General features: G+C 39.1%; 2 protein-coding genes across 2 annotated transcripts in view; both read left to right on the forward strand.

Moving 5' to 3' along the window:
- LOC118933067 (olfactory receptor 52M1-like) overlaps positions 1–23,550 on the forward strand; it is a 34,184-nt gene extending 10,634 nt beyond the window's left edge. The window contains exon 2 of the mRNA XM_036927031.2: positions 17,605–23,550. Within this exon, the coding sequence (XP_036782926.1) occupies positions 17,605–18,591 (987 nt within the window). The 3' untranslated portion in view covers positions 18,592–23,550. The remainder of the gene's footprint in view (positions 1–17,604) is intronic.
- Positions 8,015–9,028, forward strand: LOC118933070 (olfactory receptor 52D1-like). The gene has a single exon (XM_036927036.2). It carries the CDS (start codon positions 8,015–8,017, stop codon positions 9,026–9,028), a length of 1,014 nt encoding a protein of 337 aa, XP_036782931.2.
- Positions 23,551–23,906: the final 356 nt, after the last annotated feature.

Below are 23,906 nucleotides of genomic sequence, written 5' to 3' on the forward strand. Positions count from 1 at the left end.
GAAGGTGCTACTGATTTCCCACAGTTAGCTGTGTCCTTCCTTCCAGGCTCCCTACCTGTAGTGTGAATCATCTGTGGATTCCCCCAGGTCTGCTTGGTGGGAGGGTGGGAGTCTTCATCTAGTTTGGAAATATTTAAATATGGGGAGCAAGTGCTTTCCCAGACTAGTGATTTCCTGTCTGCCTAATATTATTTTGTGCACATATTTTCTTAGAAAACTTCCTGGGTTGCTGGTAGCTAGACAGGATTAGAATTACATGACTGGAGTTATAGGACTTGTGTCTCTGGGAAAAAATTATTTTGATACCACTTGTATTATGATTTAATTGTGACTAAAGTGTAGCAGACACTTAGTGAAGAGAAGAGGGATAACTTATCACTTTCCAGAGCTAAAAGTGAGGAGATAATATTGGAGAAGGCTCAGAGGTGGGCTCTGTAGCTCATTGTAACAATCATCCCTGAAAGTTTTATTTTCAGTCAATGAGACACATCCAATCCAAGACCACGATGGCCACATTCTTCTTGAGCAGCTTCTATCCTGGCCCATTCATCCTACTGTGATCCCAGGGGTAGAGCAGCTCCACATCCTGATTGGGATTGCCTTCTTTATTATCTACCTGGGGGCCTTGAAGGCAACAGTGACCTTCTTTACCTAATTTCCACAGGGGGACTTCATGATCACATGTTTTTTTTTTCTTTTCCATGCTGGCTGCTATAGATCTCATCCTATCTAATACATGTGTACTCAAAACATTCAGCATCTTCTGGCCAGGTCCTAAGGAAATCACCTTTCCTGGACACCTTACTCAGATGCCACACATGGTAAGGTACAGATAAAGATATAAGTGAAAATGAAATTACTCAGTGTTTAAGTATAAGGTAAAGTAAATGCAAAGGAGTCATGGCTGGCTGGATTCAAATGAAAAGATGGTGCCCCTGCCCCACCAGTTTCTCCAAATGACAAAAGATTCTGAAAGAAAAATGACTCAAGGTATAATATCATTTCTAGGATGAAACTGCAAGAACCCAGAGAAATATTTAAGGGTATGCATAATAAATCTTTTCAATTAGACAAAGAAGCTTCTAAGAATCTTAAGGGTATTTTCCCAGAGAACCATAACTTTGTGGCAAAATCAGAAAAGGGGTAGCCTGGAAGATATTTGTGGGTGTGACTTTTATCTAATAGAGTAAGCCCTACACAATTCATACAAAAACAATTTTTTTTGATGTTCAAATTTTTATTTATTTATGAATTTACATACAGCACATTCACTCTTTCTGGTGTACAGTCCTAAATTATTTATTTATTTATTTATTTGTTTTCTTTATTAAGGTATTATTGATATATACTCTTATGAATGTTTCATGTGAAAAAACAATGTGGTTACTACATTTACCCATATTATCAAGTCCCCACCCATACCCCAATGCAGTCACTGTCCATCAGTGTAGTAAGATGCCACAGATTCAGTATTTGCCTTCTCTGTGCTACACTGTCTTCCCTGTGACCCCCCCACACCATGTGTACTAAACATAATACCCCTTAATCCCCTTCTCCCTCCCTCCCCAGTGATCATCAGTGATCTTCATACGTCTGTCCTTGCCCCTCATGCACAATTTATTCCCATCACAGTACCCAGAATCCTCCCATTAAATTGTGTATGTACACTGTACAGTAAGGTTTTGGAACTACAGACTTAAAGTATAATTAATAGCTCTATTTTATGGACGAGGAAACTGAGGGCCTGAAAAAATTTAAATAATTTATTTGAAAGTCCTCATCTGGTAAATGTCAGAGCTGGGATGCAAATCTGTATCTGTCTCACTCACATTTGCTCCTTTTCCTGTATAAAATAGATTCCTCTGTGTGGTAGCACTAGAGTAAAGGAAATCACCTTTCCCCAACTTGCATGAAAGTCACAGACAAATTGTAAATATTATTTTGCCCTAAATATGTATTTATAGTTCAGTACCAATGAGTCAGATGTTTTGGTCTGGAGTGAGAGACAGAGAAGAGAAGTAACAAGATAAATTATGTGAGAACTTCCTGGTGAGGACACTTTAAATGAATGAGTCCACCTTGTCCACATGTCTGCCTTGAAAGCTATCTTCCTAAGACTCAGATCTCAGATACATCCTCATCTTGGATAGTTCCAGATGATGAGCCAGTTCTGGAAGGAAATGCCAGCATTCCCTTGCACATCTTTCCCATGTATACATTTTCCATGTTGCCTTAATTTATAGGAGTCTCTCCTGATCCAATCCATTCAACATATAAGTTTGCATCTTCATTGTGGGATACTTAGATACTTGTCCTGAGTGAGTCTGATGGAGAATACTGAAGAATATTTCAAAAGACTACATGTCATTTCTTTAGTGCATTATAGGAGAAGTATGTACCTTACATGGGAGTATAACTAGCAGTATCTTGGAGTCACTAGCTTATCATCTGGTATAATTAGATGAAGGAGAAAAGACAAAGACTTACCCTAATGAAGACACAAACTGTTAAAGGGAATAAAGACTCAAACTCAAGGGGTCAACCTGGAGTAATTCAGATTAGATACAGGGATTATTTTCTTGAAAACAGATGATGTGTGGCACTGGATTAGGCGACCAAATGCAACTTCAAATTCCAATTTGAGGTGTATTTCTTCTCACTCTATCCTCCCTCATTGTCACCTCCTTTCTCCCTGAATTTCCCTCCCTAACAGCTTGACACAATGTGGCTACATTGTCCAAGAGCCAGGCAGGTTTAACCTCTGCAGGACAGTGCTGACCCTTCTCCTGACTTAAAAAATATCCAGCCTCCAAGAAAAGACCCTGACATGACTGGTGTGTCTCCCCTGAGATCTTATTTGCAAATTCACTTCTAAGTTTAGCATCTGGGACCACTGGTGCTCTGAGCCACACCACAGCCTTGCTGGGTCAAAAAAGCTTTCAGAAGTTGGAGATAAATGGGACCAGATCTCAGATCCAAGAACTATGTTACTTCTTTGGATGGAGATATCTCCAGTGCAGCTGACCACTGACACTGGCATGGGTGCTGAATGGATGAGATGAACCAAAAATACGGTTGAGGACAATTCTGTAAAGCCAGGAGCAGAGGTAGGGGAAGATACAGAAACATGACATACAAAGATATTGATACCCTTGGCTACTCCAGAGGTTATCCCAGATTATTCCCTGACGCTGTTATAGGAAGCACAGTTCCTTAAGCCCCTCAGGTATCTGCATAGTGGTATTGCATACCAAAATGTATCGCTCGTAAGTCATTACTATCTTTGCACCTCAATCCTTTCTATTGCAGTTAGAGATTTTGGCCCATATTCCTTATGGGCTCAAGACAAGCCAGACAGATAGATCTCTAGGAGCAGCTGTTCTTAAAGCAATGATAAAGTCAGAATTTCTTGATAATGGCTGTTTCTTATTCTCACTCATATTGGTCAGGCCAGCCAGGCAAGAGTGAAGCTGAGGGAATATTTGCTAGGGAGTAATCTTCTTGAGTACCTAGCACCTTCACAGTGCCTCAGAAAGCCTATGGGATCAGCAAAGTTAACTAATTTCCAACCTCCCTAGTGTCTGAGTACAGCTGGTACTCCTTCCCAAATCTAATCTAATTCTGCTTGTAATTTCACATGCAGAAAACTTAGAAGCCCATCAGGTTAAGAATCCCTGCTGCAGTATCCCCAGGTTCCGTTTGTCTTTTCCAGGGTGAAATCAGATGACTGTCACATTGAACAGCCTAAAAGGTGTTCCTTCAACAGAAAGAACATACATGTTCCTGTACCTTCACTTTCTCTTAGTGGAGGCACAGAACATGCTCACTTTGAAGGACCCCAAATACCATACCTGTTTCTTGGTCCTAAAAGGGAGATCAATAAGGGGCCCTCAATGACACTGGCATATTGATGGGACTGGAATCATTGGAGGAGCCTGCCCATCTTGTATCTTACGAAAGTTCACCTAGCCCATCTAACTGAAGACCAGTCTTAGATATTGCTGAAGACAGTTTTTGATTTAAAAGAAGGTGAAACCACAGTACCTTAACCATTGTATTCAGATTAGAGAAGGGCCAACATGTCTTTCAATTTGAAGAATTAAGAGAAGTTTCATTTTTTGACAGGTAAGTACATATTTAGATCAACGGGCTCAGAGATTTTCAAGAGTGAGAAATGTCAGTGAGTCTTACAGTGAATGCTTATTAAATTATAGAGACTGCACTATATGCTTTATATATTTTTTCTAAATTAATTCTCCAAAAATCCCTATAAAGTATTATTACCTGAATTTTATATTAGGAGACTGAGGACTGAGGGGAATAAGACAATTGTTAAAGATAATATGGTTAGCAAGGAACTGCAGTCAGGACAGATTTTGAACGCAGGCAGTCTGAGTCTTGTCTGTGACCCCTTATTTTCCAGACTGGACCACAGGAAGAGGAAGTCTTAGACTTGGAGACTCGGTTTCATTTCCCAGGGAAGCCTTCTCTGAATAGGAATTAACTTCATATCTTTTCTTCATAGCATACATCAATGTAGCATTTCACACATATATTAGAGATGATTTGATTAATGTTTTCTCATTAGACAAGCTTAACATATCATGTAACATGCATATTCTTACTCTTTAGTATATATACGCCATGTAGAATAATTCCTGGTACAGTATAATAGACTGTCAAAAAATTTCTTTGCAAAGTAAATGAAATAAAATATAACCTTAAAAAGGATATTAAGGTTCATAAAATTGAAACCTAAGACATCAAAGTGGAAAAATGCTTGTTTGATGTAGACTGTGTTTACAGACATTACCTTGAAGAAAAGAGAAATATTCTTTAACTCAGAGGGTCTAACATTGAAATGGCTACCTCAAGAAAGCACATGTTTTCTGTTGCTAGAATTTTACAAGCAACTGCCAGCACCACTTTTCAGGATACCAAAAAATATCACATTTGGGAGTCAAACATCATGTGATTAATGAACTATATATACCTTGCAACTTATTTCCTAATCAGATAGCAAGATAATATTCCACTAATTTATTGTTTAAAAATCACAGGTATTTACATGACAGAAGTAAAAATTATTTAGAGTTTCCAAGATGGGCATTGAAATGTTTACAGTTACTTGATGTTATAACTTGAATTTTGGATTTTTAAGGATATAAAAATGAACAGTAGAATTGGCAGCAAATTCTATTTTTTTTACTTTAAAATTCAAACAAAATAATAATTCCTAGTAATTTGAAACTTGTAATAACATTATTACCTATCTAATGTATAGCTACAGTGACTGACAGCATAGAGTGATAGATTTGCAGTAGTATATGAGACTTGCATACTGCAGTTACTAAAACAAACAATTGGTCTCTTAATAATGCAGTTAGATGTGAATAAGGGATAGAAGAAAGGGTGTCCCTTTAAATTATTATTATTATTTTTTATTTTGGTATCATTAATGTACAATTATATGAGCAACATTATGGTTACTAGACTCCCCCCATTATCAAGTCCCCACTGCATACCCCATTATAGTCATTGTCCATCAGTGAAGTAAGATGCTACAGAATCACTACTTGTCTTCTCTGTGTTGTACTGCCTTTCCCATGCCCCCCTCTACATTATGTGTGCTAATCGTAACGCCCCTTTTTCTCTCTTATCTCTTCCTTCCCACCCATCTTCCCCAGTCCCTTTCCCTTTGGTAACTGTTAGTCCATTCTGCTGCTGTTTTGTTCCTTCAGTTTTTTTCTTTGTTCTTATACTCCACATATGAGTGAAATCATTTGATACTTGTCTTTCTCCACCTGGCTTATTTCACTGAGCATAATACCCTCTAGCTCCATCCATGTTGTTGCAAATGGTAGGATTTGTTTTCTTCTTATGGCCGAATAGTATTCCATTGTATATATGTACCACATCTTCTTTATCCATTCATCTACTGATGGACACTTAGGTTGCTTCCAATTCTTGGCTATTGTAAATAGTGCAGTGATAAACATAGGGGTGCATATGTCTTTTTCAAACTGGGCTGCTGCATTCTTAGGGTAAATTCCTAGGAGTGGAATTCCTGGGTCAAATGGTACTTCTATTTTTAGTTTTTGAGGAACCTTCATACTGCTTTCCACAACGGTTGAACTAATTTACATTCCCATCAGCAGTGTAGGAGGGTTCCCCTTTCTCCATATCCTTACCAACATTTGTTGTTGTCTGTCTTTTGGGTGGTGGTTATCCTAACTGGTGTGAGGTGATATGTCATTGTGGTTTTAATTTGCATTTCTCTGATGATTAGCAATGTGGAGCATCTTTTCATGTGCCTATTGGCCATCTGAATTTCTTCTTTGGAGAAGTGTCTGTTCAGCCTCTCTGTCCATTTTTTATTTGGCTTATTTGCTTTTTGTTTGTTGAGGTGCGTGAGCTCTTTATATATTTTGGATGTCTACCCTTATCGGATATGTTTCTTTTAAATTATTATGGAACTTTTTGATTTTTCCACATTCTAAAATTCTTTTTAGGTGAGAATAATTGGATAACCTTAATGTTAACATCCCTTCTAAACACAAGGGTCTTGAGTTCCAAAGAGTGAACTCTGATAAGGTAAGAATGATGATTCTGACTTCACCTACAGGGATGTGTCTGGGTAAGATGGCACCAAAGACAGACCCCCTTTTCTCTCTTCTCTCCTCTCCTTTGGGCATTGTCTCAGTCCTTGGCCCAGTCACTCCAGGAAACCTCCCTGATTTAACTCACCTGCAAACTCCTGGACTCTGCCCTTCCTCCTCTCTTGCTCTCCCATGGCTGCTTCACTTGGAGATTTCCTGAAACACACACCTGCGTGGCCTGACTGGTCATACCTGGGCTCATACTTTAAAGTGGATGAAAAAAGACTGAAGCAGATATGTTTTATATTCAAAGCAATGCATGGTGCCAATCAAGAAAGCAGACAGAAATCTATATATAGATAGATTAGATTATGTTGACAATATATTGAAGGGCTAATTAGGGACACCTTTTGGAATATACAGAGTGAAAATAGTAAGAGGGGGTTTGAACATATGGAAGGAGGGAAGATTTTGTCTGAAGGAAGATTTTGAAGAAGAAATACCATTTCCAAGCACAGTCACTTACCCAAGTGTTAAAAAATTCAGTGGCTGCCTTTGATCCTTTTCCATTCACTAGTCAAATGTTATTTATTGGCCTAGTATAAGTAAGGCATTGATACTAGATACAGGGAAGCAACTCAGAAATTTCATAAAGGGGACAGGAGATATACATGTAAATATAAAGCAAGTTTATATTTCTTAAAGGAGGTTATGCTGAAGATGTGTTATTCTCTCACCATACCAGAAGGGATCATAGAAGGTCTTCATAGACGGGGACATATTCCTATGGGTTTTGAATGACTATTAGCAGCTTGCCAGGTGACCAAACAGAAATAGTCTGTGCAAAAAAAAAAAAAGCACCATATGAAAAGGCAGGCCAGCACTGTTCTAACCCTTGGAGTGAAGGGACAAGAGGAGGATATGTTTACAAGAGGAAACCAGAGCCAGAGAAGCCAGTTTGCAGAGGGAGGAAGCCTGCTGGCAGCCCCTCTGCTGGGCAAGAGCTGAAGGAATCTTGACCTGCCTCCAGTCTCCCCTTGGTGTTTCCTATTGCCAAATTCATCCAGAAGTGAGAAGGCAGGAGAGTCTCTTGATGCAGCCCAGTGTCCCATTGCCCAGAACATGATGGAAAGTGGTGGAGGGTAGGCCAGAGGAAGATAATGCAAGACATCCTACCCAGTATACACTAAGAAAGGTTATATTTGTTTTATAGTTGCTGATTTTCTCATGTTAGAATATTAAACAGCAGTGTAGCGTCTTCACTGGAAGATGAAAATTCTGGAAGTGGGCATATTAGTTACAAAGGTATTTTAATAACCCAGGCAAGAAATGACATGAAATGGAGTAGAATTGGTGGGAATGAAAGAAAGGAAGGAAATTGAATGGATATGTAGGAGGAATAAATGACATCTAGGATGATTTCATTTCATTTTCTAACCACTTTTAGAAAGGTAAAACCTTCTGTTCTCTTCATCATTATGCTGTCTGCACCCATCCCCAACGATACTGCCTTCCATCCTTCTGCATTTATTCTACTTGGAATCCCTGGGATGCAAGAGCAGCACGTTTGGGCAGCCATCCCCTTCTGCTTCTTGTACATCCTTGCTCTGGTTGACAACGGCACCATCCTCTACATCATCATGACAGATAGGACTCTGCGTGAGCCCATGTACCTCTTCCTGGGCCTGCTGTCTGCCACTGACCTGGTGCTCTGTTCGACCACATTGCCCAAAATGCTAACCATCTTCTGGCTTCAGTCCCACGTAATTTCCTATCATGGCTGCCTCACGCAGATGTTTTTTGTTCATACAGTCTTTGCCACAGAGTCAGCTGTCCTTCTGGCCATGGCTTTCGACCGCTACGTGGCTATCTGCCATCCGCTTCACTATACATCCATCCTCAATGCCATGGTGATTGGGAGGATCGGTCTGGCATGTGTGGTCCGTGGCCTTCTCTTTGTTTTCCCTTTTGTCATCCTCATTGAGCGCTTACCCTTCTGTGGACACCACATCATCCCCCACACCTACTGTGAGCACATGGTCATCGCCAAGCTGGCCTGTGCCAACATCAAGCCCAACACCATCTATGGCCTCACCGTGGCGCTTTCAGTCACTGGCACAGATGTGATCCTTATCGCCACCTCCTACTGCCTGATCCTGCGGGCCGTGCTGCACCTGCCCTCCAAAGACACCCAACTCCGAGCATTTAGCACTTGTGGAGCCCACATTTGTGTGATTCTTGTCTTCTATGTACCTGCCTTTTTTTCCTTTTTCACCCACCGTTTTGGCCACCAGGTGCCTCCTCATGTCCACATTGTACTAGCAAATCTCTATCTCCTTGTACCTCCAGTTCTCAACCCCCTGGTGTATGGAATTAATGCCAGACAGATCCGCCTGAGAATATTTGGCTTTTTAATGGGGAGGAGGTAGCTATACTCTCTATATATCCAATGAGAAATGTTATAATTAATCTCCCACCTCTATAGTACCTCTTATCCTCGGACTAGAGGTTGCTGGTTTCTGCTAATCCTAGCCAGCCAGTATCATGTATTAACTGAGAATTGAATTATTTAGGACAACTTATCTATGCCAGCTAAATCTACAAAATACAATTTTCCTATGAAGTTATTATGTGGCCTGTTAATGGAGGTCTTGAATCTTCCGAGGGAAGGTCAGGAGACATTGGAGTACTTTTGACAGTAAGAGCAAAGAGGAGTTACTCTATGTACAGAAAACCCATGCGCTGGAAGTAGAGGGAAAGTAGTAAAAAAATAGCTATTTACTTAGAGTTTCAAGACATTGAGAACAGCACCCCCCCACACACACATACACACACATATTGACCGACTGATTGCCAGCATCCAACCCTGACCCCCCCGGCCACCCTCCCACCTCCCCCCTCCATACACTGACTGACTGATTGCCTGCACTTTCTTAGACCAGGAGGGTCTGCAGTAAAAACCTCAGGCCTTGGTCAGAGATGACTGCAAGAGCCCAGGTTCCTCCGGATATGGGGTGAGATTTGAAATAAATGGAGCTGATCACTTGGTGACTTACTGTGAGAAGTCTGGAAAGATATATGTCAATGGGAAAGCCGTAGGACAACTTTCTCATGGAATTACTTTGAAAGATGACAATTTGTAATGAATGCATTCCCTCTGTGACTGATTACCTTTGCATTTTTCCTGGTATCTTCAGATTGATGAGCTCTTTAAAATCATTTACATATAAATTATCTTGTGGACCATTTGTTCACCTCATTCAGCCAACACAACTTCGGGTATATAAGAATTCCCAGGATGCAGATGCTCACCAGGGTAACCCAGGATAGTCAGGTTGTTCAAGTACTTCCTGTTTTAGCCCAGTCTTACCTTCCATAAGAGGTAGGGTGACTGCTTGAACATTTGTTTGGATACAATGGAAGAAATAAAAGCAAGTAACCAGTGTGCTCTCCCACACAATATGTCAATCTTCTCCAGAGTCTAATTTTCATCATACATTGTCTTTGACAAGAAACTCTCCATTGTCGAAGGCATTCATGCCACTTTGCAACTTCAGTAGCCATATTTATTTCTTTTTCTAAGGTCTGAGATCCAGCCTACGCAGATTTGACTTAGTTTGTCATGTGGTATTTGAAGAATAAGGCACATATAAACTGATCAAGAAAATTACTTATTGTGCTATTGTAAAATACATTACATAATTTTTGCCACTTCAACCCATCACACTGTGCAACCTTTACCACTGTTTCTAAAACTTTCATCATCACAAATAGAAACTCTATAACCATAAACAGTAACTCCCCATTCCTACCTCAGCCCAGTCCTTGAAGATCTCTGATCTGCTTTCTGAAAAGGGCAAGCTTTTTGCAAGAACTTAGAAATACTATTCATTTATTTATTCTTGTAGTTGGAGATCCATTCAAAAGTATGTACTGGTATAATAGCATTAAATTTCACAAGTGAATAAGGAACAGTGCCCAACTTCAGGAAACTCACACTCCAGGGAGATTACAGCAGAGATATGGCATTGGCAGTGACAAGGTATAAAAATACTACAACAAGAGCAAAGAGGAAATATGTGCATGCTAAAATAATTCTATTTTTAATCTTAACAGTGATACAATCATTAATTCTACTTTTTTCTTACAGTAAAGTAATTGTGAATTTATGATCTATCCTGATTCCAGGACCTCTTTTCATTGGCTGAGGCAAAAGGGACAATCTCTTCATAACTTGAGAATATATTTTTAGTCTTTTCAGATTTGCATGTCAGATAAGTAAGCCATTTCCGAAGAAAAATTAATTATAATAAGGTACTTCCTATATACTAAGGAAAGGACAATTTAAAAAGTGTGATGACTATCCCCTCTTTTGGATAATGTAAAACTCACCAACCTGAGACCATGAGACACATGTCTCTGTTCAAACAGTTATGTTTACTCATCCTGCTGCAGAAAGTGAGGGAGCACCACAGAAGAATGTGAGACTCACAACAGGGAGTTAGGAGGGGATTTTTGTAGAATGTGAGCTTGATTTGATGATTTTAAACCAGATCTTGGAGGTTTGGGGAATGGGGATTCTAGATGTACTGTGGGCAAGAAACGTATGTAATTTGGTTATCATACCTTAATATTTTTTTGATCTAAGAAATAAGAGGATAAGTAAAATCTGACAAATGCAACACTATTACCAGGAGCTAAATGATTATCAGTTCATATAATGGACAGTAGATCCGGGAACCTGCAACACTAGCAGGCCACAGAAGCCATTCTAGTGTGTTCTAGAGATGGGGGGATCTGTTTCTTGAGCCTAGTGACAATCTGTTTCACCTAAAAGCTGTGTTCACATTGGTGCAACCGGCAGTCTTAGATATGGCAAAAACATCCCCCAAGCTAACAGGAAAATGGTTTAGGGCAGTTTTCCTATTGAAAGGGCAGCCTGACACACTGCATAGCAAGAGGTAGTCAGTTGCCTCTCCTGGGAGCTTCCTGAGTGATCCATACTCATTTTGGAAATCCCTAGGTATTCTTCTCAGGAAAATATGCCCACTGGAAGGTTATAGGTTTTAAATACCTGTAAGTCTTTTGGAATTACCCCTGATATATAAAATAGATTTGTGTGTTTCAGGCAGGTAAAAGGCTCCCTGGGAAACACAACTGCATTGTAATTTTAAGTATCATGTATCTCAACAGGAGTGAGTCAAATTTTATTTTTCAGAGGGAGCAAATTAGCTAGCTGTGGAATGAAGTATTACCTTTAAACAAAGCTAGAGACCATATGAAGCCACTCACTGCTGTAATAAAAATTGCCCCAATATCTGTGCCACTTTTACTAAGCTTGGAATCACAGACATCGAACAGTAATGAATTCAGCTAATTATTGTGTTGATTCTCGGTTGGGAACTAATCTTTAAAATTCAGAAGGATGAGGTTATGATGTAAGGAAAATGCACATGCCAGGAGGCACTTGTGGAAGAAAATCTGCCTTCTTAAATGTTTGAAGTAACAGTTGATAAGTTGATAAATGTATTAGGTGGGATTGCATGGGGAATGATATATCCAGCAAGTGGTTAGATTAAGAGGAATAGCTATGATCTGAAATGCACATGCGTGAGCCTGCATATGCACACAAACACACACACACACACACACACACACACACACACACACAGGAGTTTTGTCTGACATTAGATAGTGGAGAAATACTATATGAAATTAGATTGCAATTATAATGAAAATATGTTTATATGCATTGAAAAGCCCTAAGTCTCCACTAAAATGTACCAAATTATGATTAATATGGAAGATTAGTAATAAAACAAGGAAAAAGAGAGAACAGTGATATCAAAAATTAATCTTAATTTCTTTTCTTGGCCAGAAACTCTACATTTTGTGTCATCATCTGCTAATGAGAAAATTTGGAGTCAGCAATTGCCCTCTAAGGATTATCTGTTTCTGGAGGATTCCTAAGAATCCTCAGTTTAAGGTTCCAATATGTGGATTCCCAAATAATTTTCACTGGAAAAGGTGCAATGTTATTAGCTGGATTCAAGATCCATTCCTTGGGGCTTTATGGCTGTGCTGCTTATTAACTGTACCTGAGACATCTTCTCTAGTGAGGACCAGGGTAATCTTTTTCTGATGATGTTTCTAAAACATCCTATTTCCCCTTTTAAGATTATGTGGTAAATGATAAATAGGTGGCTGGTAAGGGAAGGTGGTCCTTACCAACTGATGTTAACCTTGAACAGCTCCAGCCAGTTTTTCACATTAACCAGCATTTTCAGAATGAAGGAGAACGGAATTCTCAAGTTATATATAGCACACAATTAACTTACAGGGTATTATTAATACAGTTTTTGTCTTTGAAGGTAAAACTAAATGTATTTAATCTGAAAAATAAACAATATTAAAATATGTTTACATGGATAATGAAAATCTCTCAGGATAGAATTAATTGAAATTTGGAAAATACAAACAAACGCAATTATTTCTATTATCGTTTTTTAAAAAGTACATGAGCAAATCTTTATGACTAGTAATGGTCATTTAGAGAACTCAAAGGAATCTTAAATGTAAAGACATCTTACCTTTTCCATATATATGTGTTATACATGTGTGTATTATATTTATCATGTATATGTACACATCACATACATATTGACACACAATTATTACACCTCTTCAAATTGACACTCCCTGTGCAATGATGATGAATGGTGCATCGTCCTCTTGATCGCCAGTTGTGACTACAGAGGGTACTGCCAACCAGGATGCTCACTTGGACCTTTGGTATCCAGCGTTGTTGTTGGGGCCCCATCACATACTGCTCATAAGGCAAGCTTTATTCTCCTGCCGCTCAAAGAGGTCAGATTATACCTGTACTCTCCAGCTCTTTTCGTGGTTATAGTTGATATGATGTGACCAAAAACCCCCCATCATAAATCACAATGATAGACCGTCCAGTGGCCAAAAACCCCCAGGCTAAATAAAGACACTCCTGTCAGGCAGGACATTCTAGAGGCCCAGAGATCACCTCCCAGGAGCTGAGGGCAAAGGGCAGACCTTTCTTGATGTATAGTTAAGTTCTTGTTACCCCATAGCACTTCTGGAATTTTTTGTTTGGTTTGTTGTTTACATTTTCCACTTATTTCTGTTGTAAAGAATGAAAGAAAGAAATTTATTTAAAATGGAGGACGATATAAGTATACCTCCTGTAACTACTTCTATTCAATAACGTACTGAAAGTCCAAATTTCTGTAATAGGGTGATAAAAAGAAACAGAGATTTAAGATCACTGATGAAGAAAGAAAAATACCATTATTAACAAATGACATGATTTTTGTACAGAGAAAACCCATAAGACTCTAAAGATAGATTTAAAAAATTAATATTTCAAGATATTTATGAATTTTGAATAAACAAAACCCAAGACTACTTACATGTTATATAAAGAGTCCATTAGAAATATAACTAAGAAGTTAAAATTGATAATATAACCACAAAATCTAACGTACTTATAATAAATATAACAAATATGCAAGGCCTCTATGTTAGGACAATTAAGTAAGTATAGATATTTTTAAAATATCAAAATAAATGAAGATATGTATTACAAAACTCATGGATATGCAAATGGATAGAAAAAAAGGAAAAATGGAAATAGTGAAAGATAAGGACAAAGGCACTTCTCAGAAAAAATACAGATAACCAATGAATTTATGAAACAATCCTCAACCATTTGAGTAACAAGGAAAATGCGATAAAAACTTTTTGCACCCCTCAGACTGGCAAAATTAGACCAAAAATAAGATAATGCTAATGATTAGTAAAACAGTATAGAACTGGGAACACTTATCAACTACTAGTGGGATACTAAATATAATCAAATTCTCTCAAGATTAATTTATTAATATTTAGCAAACTTAGAGATTTGCATATCCTACAACCCCAAAATTTCGTGCCTAAATATAAACCCTGAGGTGCACTGCCCAAGTTAACAAGATGGCCTTATGTAAGAATATTAATAATATTATAGATGATTGTATACTGCCTAAATGTTCATCAAAGAAGAATAAGTGAATTAAATATCATATCTTCAATGAAATATATGAATGAAATTAATGTGGTATATTCACTCAATATAATATAGTAATTCCGTATAGTACTTTTATAATTTGTAACAAAAACACTTTATAGAAGTAATAAATGCTTCACCAGACCAACATGCATCAACATGAATGTATCACACAAAGTGCTCAGCAAATGTCAAGATGCAGAAAAATGGCATGGCGTAATAGCACTTAAACAAAGCATAAAAATATGCATTACAATAGTATGCATTAATTTAGATTTCCTATTTATCTAGTAAAAGTACAAAAATGTATAAAGTGTTATGGGATTATAATGATACCAAGCATTCCTTCAGAGAATTTAATTGTTTCCATATAATTGTATTATGTATAATCTATCTTTTCTCTGTTGCTTTGAGATACTGTCTATATTATGTATTGCATATAAGCATGGGATATTTTTATGGATGCCGTTTTCTGCTCAAATAATCTGTCTATTCCTGCACCACAACCTCATCTCAAGTACATTAGTCTATAGTACAATTTTATTTCTAGTAGGATAAGCACGCCTCTATTATATCATTATTACCTTTAGATGTTCATACTTCTACTTGAGTTTCAGAATTCTACTGTCAAATTCCAAGCAAATAAATCAATGAAGTTTGTTTGGTTTGTTCTGAATTTATATATTCATTGAAGGAGAAGGTATGGCTTTCATTGCTGATTTTTACACATACAAGAAAACAAAACAATGTAAAGTCTTATGAACTAGGCTACATATTTAGTTTATATTTAAATGAACTTACTTATCTACTTGTTCATTCATTTGGCACTTCTATATGCAATGTTCCAAACATGAGGTGAGTGGTGGGAATACAGGATTTGAGGAATTATCCAGGGGTAGTGTGATTATTTAAAAGGCAAGATTAAAAGATGTCACTGAGAGGGGACAGTTCTCTGAGTAATATAAGACATTTAATAGAACTTTGGGGGATATTCTTCAGGAAAAATGTCTTTAGAAGCATTCAGGTATTTGACAGGATCAGGAATGTAGGAATGGGGGGATAGGGCTGGGAAGAAAGGATTCTTTTTAGTAATTACTTGTCATTATCATCTATCAGGGCCTCCTTGGGACAGAGAGGGAAGATATGACTGAGGCCAAGCTTTTTGCATGTTATTAGACCACAGCTCTCTGCAGGGGAAGTATGTGTCTACACAGCAGGTGTCCTGTGCTGGCCGATTCAGGTTGATGCACTTTCTGCTGATGTATTGATTGCACAAGGCCTTTTATTCTGCCACTCACTTCCCTCTGTCACTGCTTCCCTCTTATTGACCCCTGACTCAACAAAGTCTCCTGTCTGTAGGCAAAACTTGCACCGCATCAGGATTTAGAATCTGGCTCTCTGGGCCCCACTTCTGTTTTGTATTTGTAAGATTTTGTGACTTTTTTTTTTGGTCATTCTGTCTTCTGCACTTTGCAGCTGACTTAGAAAAGCTCGGCTTTTTGACAAACTTTAATAACTTGCTTCCTCTGAAATAAAGAGAAAAGAAAACTGGTCAGATCTGGACCCAGATTGAGGTGATGCTGGGACACAAGAGGCTGTGGGCCTGGGGGAGGGGGATGCAGAACATGCTCTGGGGAATGTCTGAGGCAAAGCCATTGGCCTGGGGAAAAGGTTGGAGAGTTAAAATCTGAAAGTCTAGGGAGAGAGAGAACTTGAGGCTGCTACCTGTCTTGTGTAGGCTATCCATCAGCGAGGCTGTACCTGGGATGCCTTCACGAGCATGTCTGCTCCAGTGGTGGGGTAAGGCTCTCCCCAGCTCTCACACCTACTTAGGCTTGGAAGTGTGGGCCTTTGGGCTACCGAAACTGTCAGGCCCTGTTCTAGGTCCAGATTCAGCCTTAACTTCACCCTCTTCTCCTCAGGCACCTCCAGGACTGGAACAGTCCCAGAATTCCTGAAGTCAGCCAGCCCCCTCTCCTGAGAGCTCAGGGAAACCTCCAGGGCCAATTTTCCACATAATAGTAGTGGTGCCTTGTGTGCCTGTTTGGGGAAGGAGCAAGTAGCAGAGAGCTACTCTGGGCACCCTGGGGGCCTCCACTTAGGTGACTTAAAGGGCCACACAGGGCTTTGGAGTGCCCGACCATAAGCAGTGGAGATGCCGGGCCGTGAGCATGCTTGCCAAGAGCCATATGAACCTATGCTAAGATATAGCTGCACACACGTGTGCACACACACACTCCCATTTGAAGAAGGTGTCTGGGAGCAGCTTCCCTTGTCACATTGCCTCACATTCAGGTAAGAGGTTCTGAGTGAAGGTGGGCTTGTTGCCACACCCTGCTGGCCTATTCCCAGGTGCCCAGGATCCCCGCTGCACTCCTGTTCATCTCTGCACAGTTCTCATCAAAATGTCCTACAAGCCCCGAAGCTGCAGGAAATCTATATTCTTTAATTATTTGAGGAGTAATTCTATTATAAGCTCTTAAGTTATCTTATTTTTAAAAAAATCATTTGTTGACCTATTTACCTTTTGGTTGTTGAGAGGTGTAGGCAATATTTTGTCAGTCTTTCTTTGGATTTCTATCCATTTTTATTTCACATACTTCAAGGTGTATTTTTTAAATGGATGCACATTCAAAATACGCATAATATATTCTTGTAAATTATATGACATGTTTTGTTAATGAATAAGTGTGTCCTTAAGAAACCATTTATCATAAAATATATTCTCTCAGATTAATGATCTTTGACATATTATGACTTCTGTAATGCTACACCATACTACCAGGCAACAAGATATATTATCCTGATTTTAGAATCGTTTTTGTGTATCTTAATATCGCACATTTCATTTCTATTGTGAATGTCTTGATTGGTTATAAAGTAAGGCTCATGCTCTTCCTTCCTTGCTTTTCTCATGCTCTCCACCAGGGCACCCCCATGACTGCCTGCAATGTCTCCCAGGGCCATCCTTCCTTCTTCATTCTCCAAGGCATTCCTGGGATGGAGGACAAGCACAGATGGATCTCCATTCCCTTCTCCTCCATGTACTTCCTCACCATCCTGGGGAACTGCACCATCCTGCTCACCATCTGCATGGAGCGGTCCCTGCATAAGCCCATGTTCCTGCTCCTCTGCATGTTGGCCCTCACGGACCTGGGCATGTCCACAACCACCATCCCCAAGGTGCTGTGCCTCTTCTGGTTTGGCCAGAGTGAGATCAGCTATGAGGGCTGCCTGGTGCAGCTCTTCTTCATCCACTCCATCTCTGCCTTGCAGTCTGCCGTTCTAATGTCCATGGCCTTTGACCGCTATGTGGCCATCTGCGAACCCCTGCATTATGCCATCATCCTTTCCAATAGTCGCATTGGGCTCATTGGTCTAGTGAGCTTAGTGAGAGCCATCCTGTTCATCCTTCCCATGCCCATTCTCCTCCAGAAGATGCCCTTTCGTGCCAAACCTGTTATCCCCACCACCTACTGTGAGCACATGGCAGTGGTAAAAATGGTGTGTGTGGACACCACAGTTAACAGGATGTATGGTTTGGTGGTGGCCTTGTTGGTTGTTGGGCTAGACATCTCAGCTATTGCCTCATCGTATGTGTTGATCATCCGGGCTGTAATGCGGCTCAGTTCTAAGGAAGCTCACCACAAAGCCGTCAACACCTGCACCGCACACATCTGTGTCATGCTCATCTCCTACACCCCCTCGCTGTTCTCTTTTCTCACCCATCGCTTTGGCCAGGGGATTCCACCCCATGTCCACACCATTCTTGGTAATCTATATTTCCTTGTACCTCCAATGCTCAATCCTATTATTTATGCAGTGAAAACCAAGGAGTTTCGGGAAAAATTGAACAAATATGGGTGCTGGAAAAAGGAGGCCATAACCATTGCCCATGGTCACAAACCTGTCTGATCATCCAAATGGTAGTCTGGAAAATTAAATGTGATCACGTATGTAACAACACTTTGAACAACATACATGGAACACATGTAAAATGAAGTAGAATTTTTTTACATGGAAGGAACATAGAGCAAACAGTAACTTGCCCAACAGACTGCCAAAGCAAGGCCGAGGTGTGTGAATGTGGGCATGTATTTGCAGCTGCATGTTTAAAGGGAAGTGGGAAGAGGAGATCATTTGGGAGAAGTGAGAAAGGGCAGGGAAAATACAAAATTGTGTTAGTCAGTAGTTAATATCCCTGCTGCGGAAGCCTTACAGTTGGGCCACAGGACTTGCTGCTTCCTTGTACCAGGAGGGAATATGGACTTGCGACAACTCACAATTTTCCTTCTTGTGTCTACCAATTCCCATGTCTGACAGAATCTCCTGCAAAGAAACAATTGTGAGAATGATCTGTTAATGATTTTAGTTATAAAAGTCAGTTTTACTGGAAACCTTTATTGATAAATCTCTGTAAGTCACTTTCTCTGGGAGCCCAGGAAGTCTTGAAAGGTGGTGGGGCAACTTTGGAGTTCAGACCTGTGCTCAGATAGGGGAATTCATTATGTTCAGAGGAATATTGTTAATCACTTTTAGACAGTGACTTGGGATATAATGGCAAATATCTTAAGATGCATGAAGTTTGAATACAGAAAGATTCCCTGTTTTTTCCTTATACTGTAGAACTATTATATGAAGGCATAGCTCAGAGAGAAAGATACCCACCCTGAAAGCTTCATGGCCACTGTTTAAAGGAGATTCTTGCAATACTTAAATTACAGGGAAATAAATGAGCATTTTTCAGAGTGTGGACCAGCTGTCACAAATGATAATAAAGGCTCCCAGTGAACTAAACAATTCAATGAAAAAGGCTGAGAAAGGCGGGGTGTCAGAGATTGAAATAAATGGCTCAAATTTGAGGAAAAAACAAAATTGAGGATTACAGAGGAAGTGCCTTTCCGATAAACGGAGGACACTTGCAGGAGCAGTAACAGCGGAGGAACCGAGCGCTGCCCATCTGCCATTAACGCGAACAAATAGCCCTCCACAAACATTTAGACCAAATACAGAAAAACCTTTAGCAAAATATTTTGTGATGAATAATTTAATTGACAAACAAGTAGCGGATTGTGAAAGGGCTTGAAGCACTCATTCGCCTGAGAACCTGTGATAGCAGGACTTAATTTTGGCTGAGATTGGAGAGTGAGTGTGTTTTGTTGTGTTTTCTCATCTGATTTGCATGGGATTCAGGTACAGGGGCAGAGTCCACATGCTATAAAGCATTATCCAACTCTCAATTTATTTTATATATTTTCCTCCTGTTTTTGGTGATTTATTCTGTTAACATGGGAAGTCTATTTTTACTGAAATTATGGGCAGAAGGTTCGTTAACACCAGACCGTAGTGTGCACTGGGGAAATTGTTTCAGGGTAACTGGTACAGCAGCTGATTTTGGGGAAACTGAGGAACCTGAGAAAATCAGATAACCACAAGAAGGAAGCTTGACTGTCTTTCTTTTCACCCTTGGGCTTTTTAATAAAAATGTTATTAATCTACGGTTGTTCTTACTTCAGAATGAGCTCCATTTCTCTCTTGTAGGCTTGCTGAAAATGAAATAGATGACCCTAATATTAACTGACTATTTCTTCTCATGGACACAGTATTGTTCCTTACCATGTAAAAATTAGAAAATGTTCCTATGTTTGATATTTTGGTCAAGTTAAATCACTTTCTGCACATCTGTTAGGTATTTGGAGGTTGAATTCATCCAGGGTCAACTTCACATTCACTATCTCTGCTACATTTGGAGAACTTCTGCCTTGAAAAGGTTATAAACCACTTAAATAAATTATTATTAATTACACAAATAATTATATAACAGTAGTTGTAGAAATATATAACTTCTTATACATTACCAGGGAGTTAACACTTCTGACTAGAGTCTCTTATTGGGGCAGAAGATTTTTCAGCATAGAAGAGTCTAAACCAGGGTTTCCCAGGAAACGAGGCCTCAGACAAATGCTTGCATTTTGGCAGTTGATTTAGACATTCCAAATTAACTTCCCCAGGGCAGGAAAGGATTTTGGCCAATGGCTCATGTGGGGCTCATGGACTGCCCTTGCAGGCATTAACACCCCCATACTTCCAGGTGGTGACTGCGTGAAGACATAGCTGTTTGTTGCGGGCCCCCTGCCGTGGAGGTAGGGAAGCCCCATAGCATGAAGTTCCAGGGACCAGGTGTGACCTGAGGTGGACTGTCTGAGCACACCTGCAGGGAATTGATCCCAGCAGCAGTGGCTAAGTAAGAGGGGTGACCACAGGGATTTTGAAGTGACATGCAAGGATGGTTTAGTGAACTGAAGCCCCACTGTAGTTTGTGAACTTTCTTTATGATGAGTAGGGAGCTCACACCTTAAGCCCATCCAACAGATTTATTATTTTAATTTTCCAACTTTTAGTAACAAAATCACCTATCTTTATTAAGATAATTCGATTTCCACAATTACAACTAACTCAGGTAACCTTAGAAGATTCCTTTTACACACATTTAAAAGGGCTCCTAGAAAGAAAAGAGCTTCTATAGATGTGCATAGTTATTACTTCCCTCTGACTCCTATTTTTTACACAGCTCTAAATGAGAATGCTTTTTGTTTTTGCTATTTTTTGTTCTTGTTAAAATAATGCATGTACTTGGTAAAGCAATCAAATGTGGGAGGTTACACAATGGAATGTAAAAGTCGTCCCTCTTCTACATGGTCAGCATCCTGAGACATAAACCCTTTAGACAGTTTTATGTGTACCATGATAATTACCTAATACAGTTAAAATATAAATGCATATATACAACCACACTTCCCCTTTTCTCATGTATATGGCTATACCACCCATATTCTCAGACATTTAATTAACTTTGATCTTTTACATGCACCAGAGTTGTAATTTTCTTTTGCTCTTGGTCCTTTTCCTGCCACTTAACATTGCTGGAGGACATTTTTCTTTTTTTTTCTTAGCTCATCCAGTCCTGGACTTCGCTACTTTGATTCTTTGGTGAGTGACACTTGCCTATCCATAATGTGTTCTGCTCCACTACACGGGAGGCAAAGCAGACCCGTGTGAAGTGAGACCTAAAGACAAATGAAGCCACTATGTCCCTCCTTTGATCATGATGTCCTTCTGGCCCTGAGAAAGAAAGACACTGTCTTCACTCCCACAGTACGGCTCCTTTTCCTAAAGTGCTTTGTGCATTTCTCTTCCATTGTGAACTCTGCCCCACTGTGAGCTCATGTTCCATTTTGATAGATATAAGAGCCCCACTCTACACCCTCTGCTGAGTCTTCCATGTGTGCAGAGAGCTGACATCTTCATGAGAACCATGCTGATCTTCTCTTCTTCATGTCCTGGAGTGTCAGATGTAGCTTTCTGGGTTTACTTTAGTGTATTTTTAAGTAATAGTTTATTTTTGCGTATGTGATGTAAAATTAATATTATGCGATTGAATATGCCTATCCCAAACCTACCTACCATCAGTTTAAAATGGGTTTTTAGGCGAGTTTTTCTGCCTCTCCTGAAATACTTGGAAGTCTCTTCCTTAAACTGTAGACACTGTGGCTGTTTTCATAGACATATATGCCTGAGACTACGCTAGCATACTCACAAGTTCTTAGCTGACATTAGAAAAAAACAAAAACTATTTATCTACCTAATCTGTTGTATTTTAATGCATTTAAAATGCTACATTTTACCTTTATATTTTAAAAATATCATGTTCTTGGGTCTTGGAGTCTTACATGCTGCCACCAAGTATATTAAAATGTGTCAATACTGCAATGACGTCTGCAGACAGACCTATATGTTTACATCAAGTCTCAGAGGCTGATACTTTGACTATGTGCAGTCAACTAAGGGCCTGTTGTTCAGGTGGTCAGTACTTCAGCTATTGACACACCTTGCTTTACTTTTCTTTCTTTGTTTAAAATGATAAAGTTCAGTGCAAAAAGATGTCCTGTTATTCTTCTGGGGATTATCAGGCAGTTCTTAGATTTTATATATTACAGTTCAATGGAAGAAATTACAAATCTGATTCTTCGTCAAATAGGAGCAGGACAGAGGACAAAAATTGAGTTAACATTATTAAATGAATGTATTAATATTGTTAAGTGACTATTAACTTTAAATATGAATTCAAATAGTTAATAATACAGAATGGAAGTATAGTCAACAGGTCATGCAAAACACTATTGATTGAAATGGAAGAAAACTCTACCAAAGTTAGTAGATTTTGATATGAACTGTGGGCTGTTGAGATGAGTCATTATAGACAGCTATCTCAGAGGTCGTCTGACTTTAGGGAAGTTCCTCATTGGATTACTGAGCTAGGTATCTAAAATTTGATGAGAGAATTTAAACAATGATCGAAACAGGTGAAAAACAAAAACAATTTCAATTTGTATCAAGTATCCTCCAATCCCATTTTATTGAAATGTTCTGTCATATGCTTAAATATGATATTAATGGCAAAACAAATTAATTCTTTATACAAATGTTCTAAAAGTGCATTTTTTAATTAACATAAAATCATGACACTCTTGCCTATTCTAATGTAACCAGACCTCGATGTTTAGATAGCCTGGAATCCTGAAAACTAGAACTGTGGTATGCCATCTACAGGGGGTACTTGGGGAGTCCTATAAATTTGGTGTTGGGATATTCTAATTTTTTGTTAAGTTCTAAGTGAACCTAAGAAAAATGCATCTTTCATATAAGACAGCTATCTTTATTTGTCATCTGTAGAAAAAGATATGTAGAGAAAATTAAAGAAGAAATAAATTGAGCAAAATTGATTCATAATTTACAGTTTATACAAATGAGGACACTTTATACATTGTTCAATTTGTTAATTTATTGTATGGTATCTCTTAGCAACTCTCTAATATCAGCACAAATAGATCTATTTTATTTTTTATGACTCCTCAGCATTCCTTTGTATGTTTGTAAATATTTATTTCAGCAGTCACCTACTGATGGACGGATGTTTTTTTCCATGTCTTCAGGAGCCATTTAGAAGCAACTTCCTGAGCCCAGAAGAAGATCTGTGCTGTACGAAGGGCAAATTTTGGCAGCCAGGGGAAGGTGGCTTACACACTTGAAATGACAGGGAGCATAACTGATTGGGGACCAGTTGCAAGTTGTCAGGGTCACACCTACCAGAGGTTGTTTTGTACACAATGACTGAGAGGTGCCTTAGAGATATTAAGGGCAGACCCATGCCTAGGAGGTGTAAAAGAGAT

This window comes from Manis pentadactyla, chromosome 9, assembly GCF_030020395.1.
Source record: "Manis pentadactyla isolate mManPen7 chromosome 9, mManPen7.hap1, whole genome shotgun sequence".
NCBI classification, from domain to species: Eukaryota; Metazoa; Chordata; class Mammalia; order Pholidota; family Manidae; genus Manis; species Manis pentadactyla.

Coding starts and splice junctions, on each gene's coding strand:
- LOC118933070 (XM_036927036.2), top strand. CDS start 8,015: ATGATTTCATTTCATTTTCTAACCACTTTTAGAAAGGTAAAACCTTCT.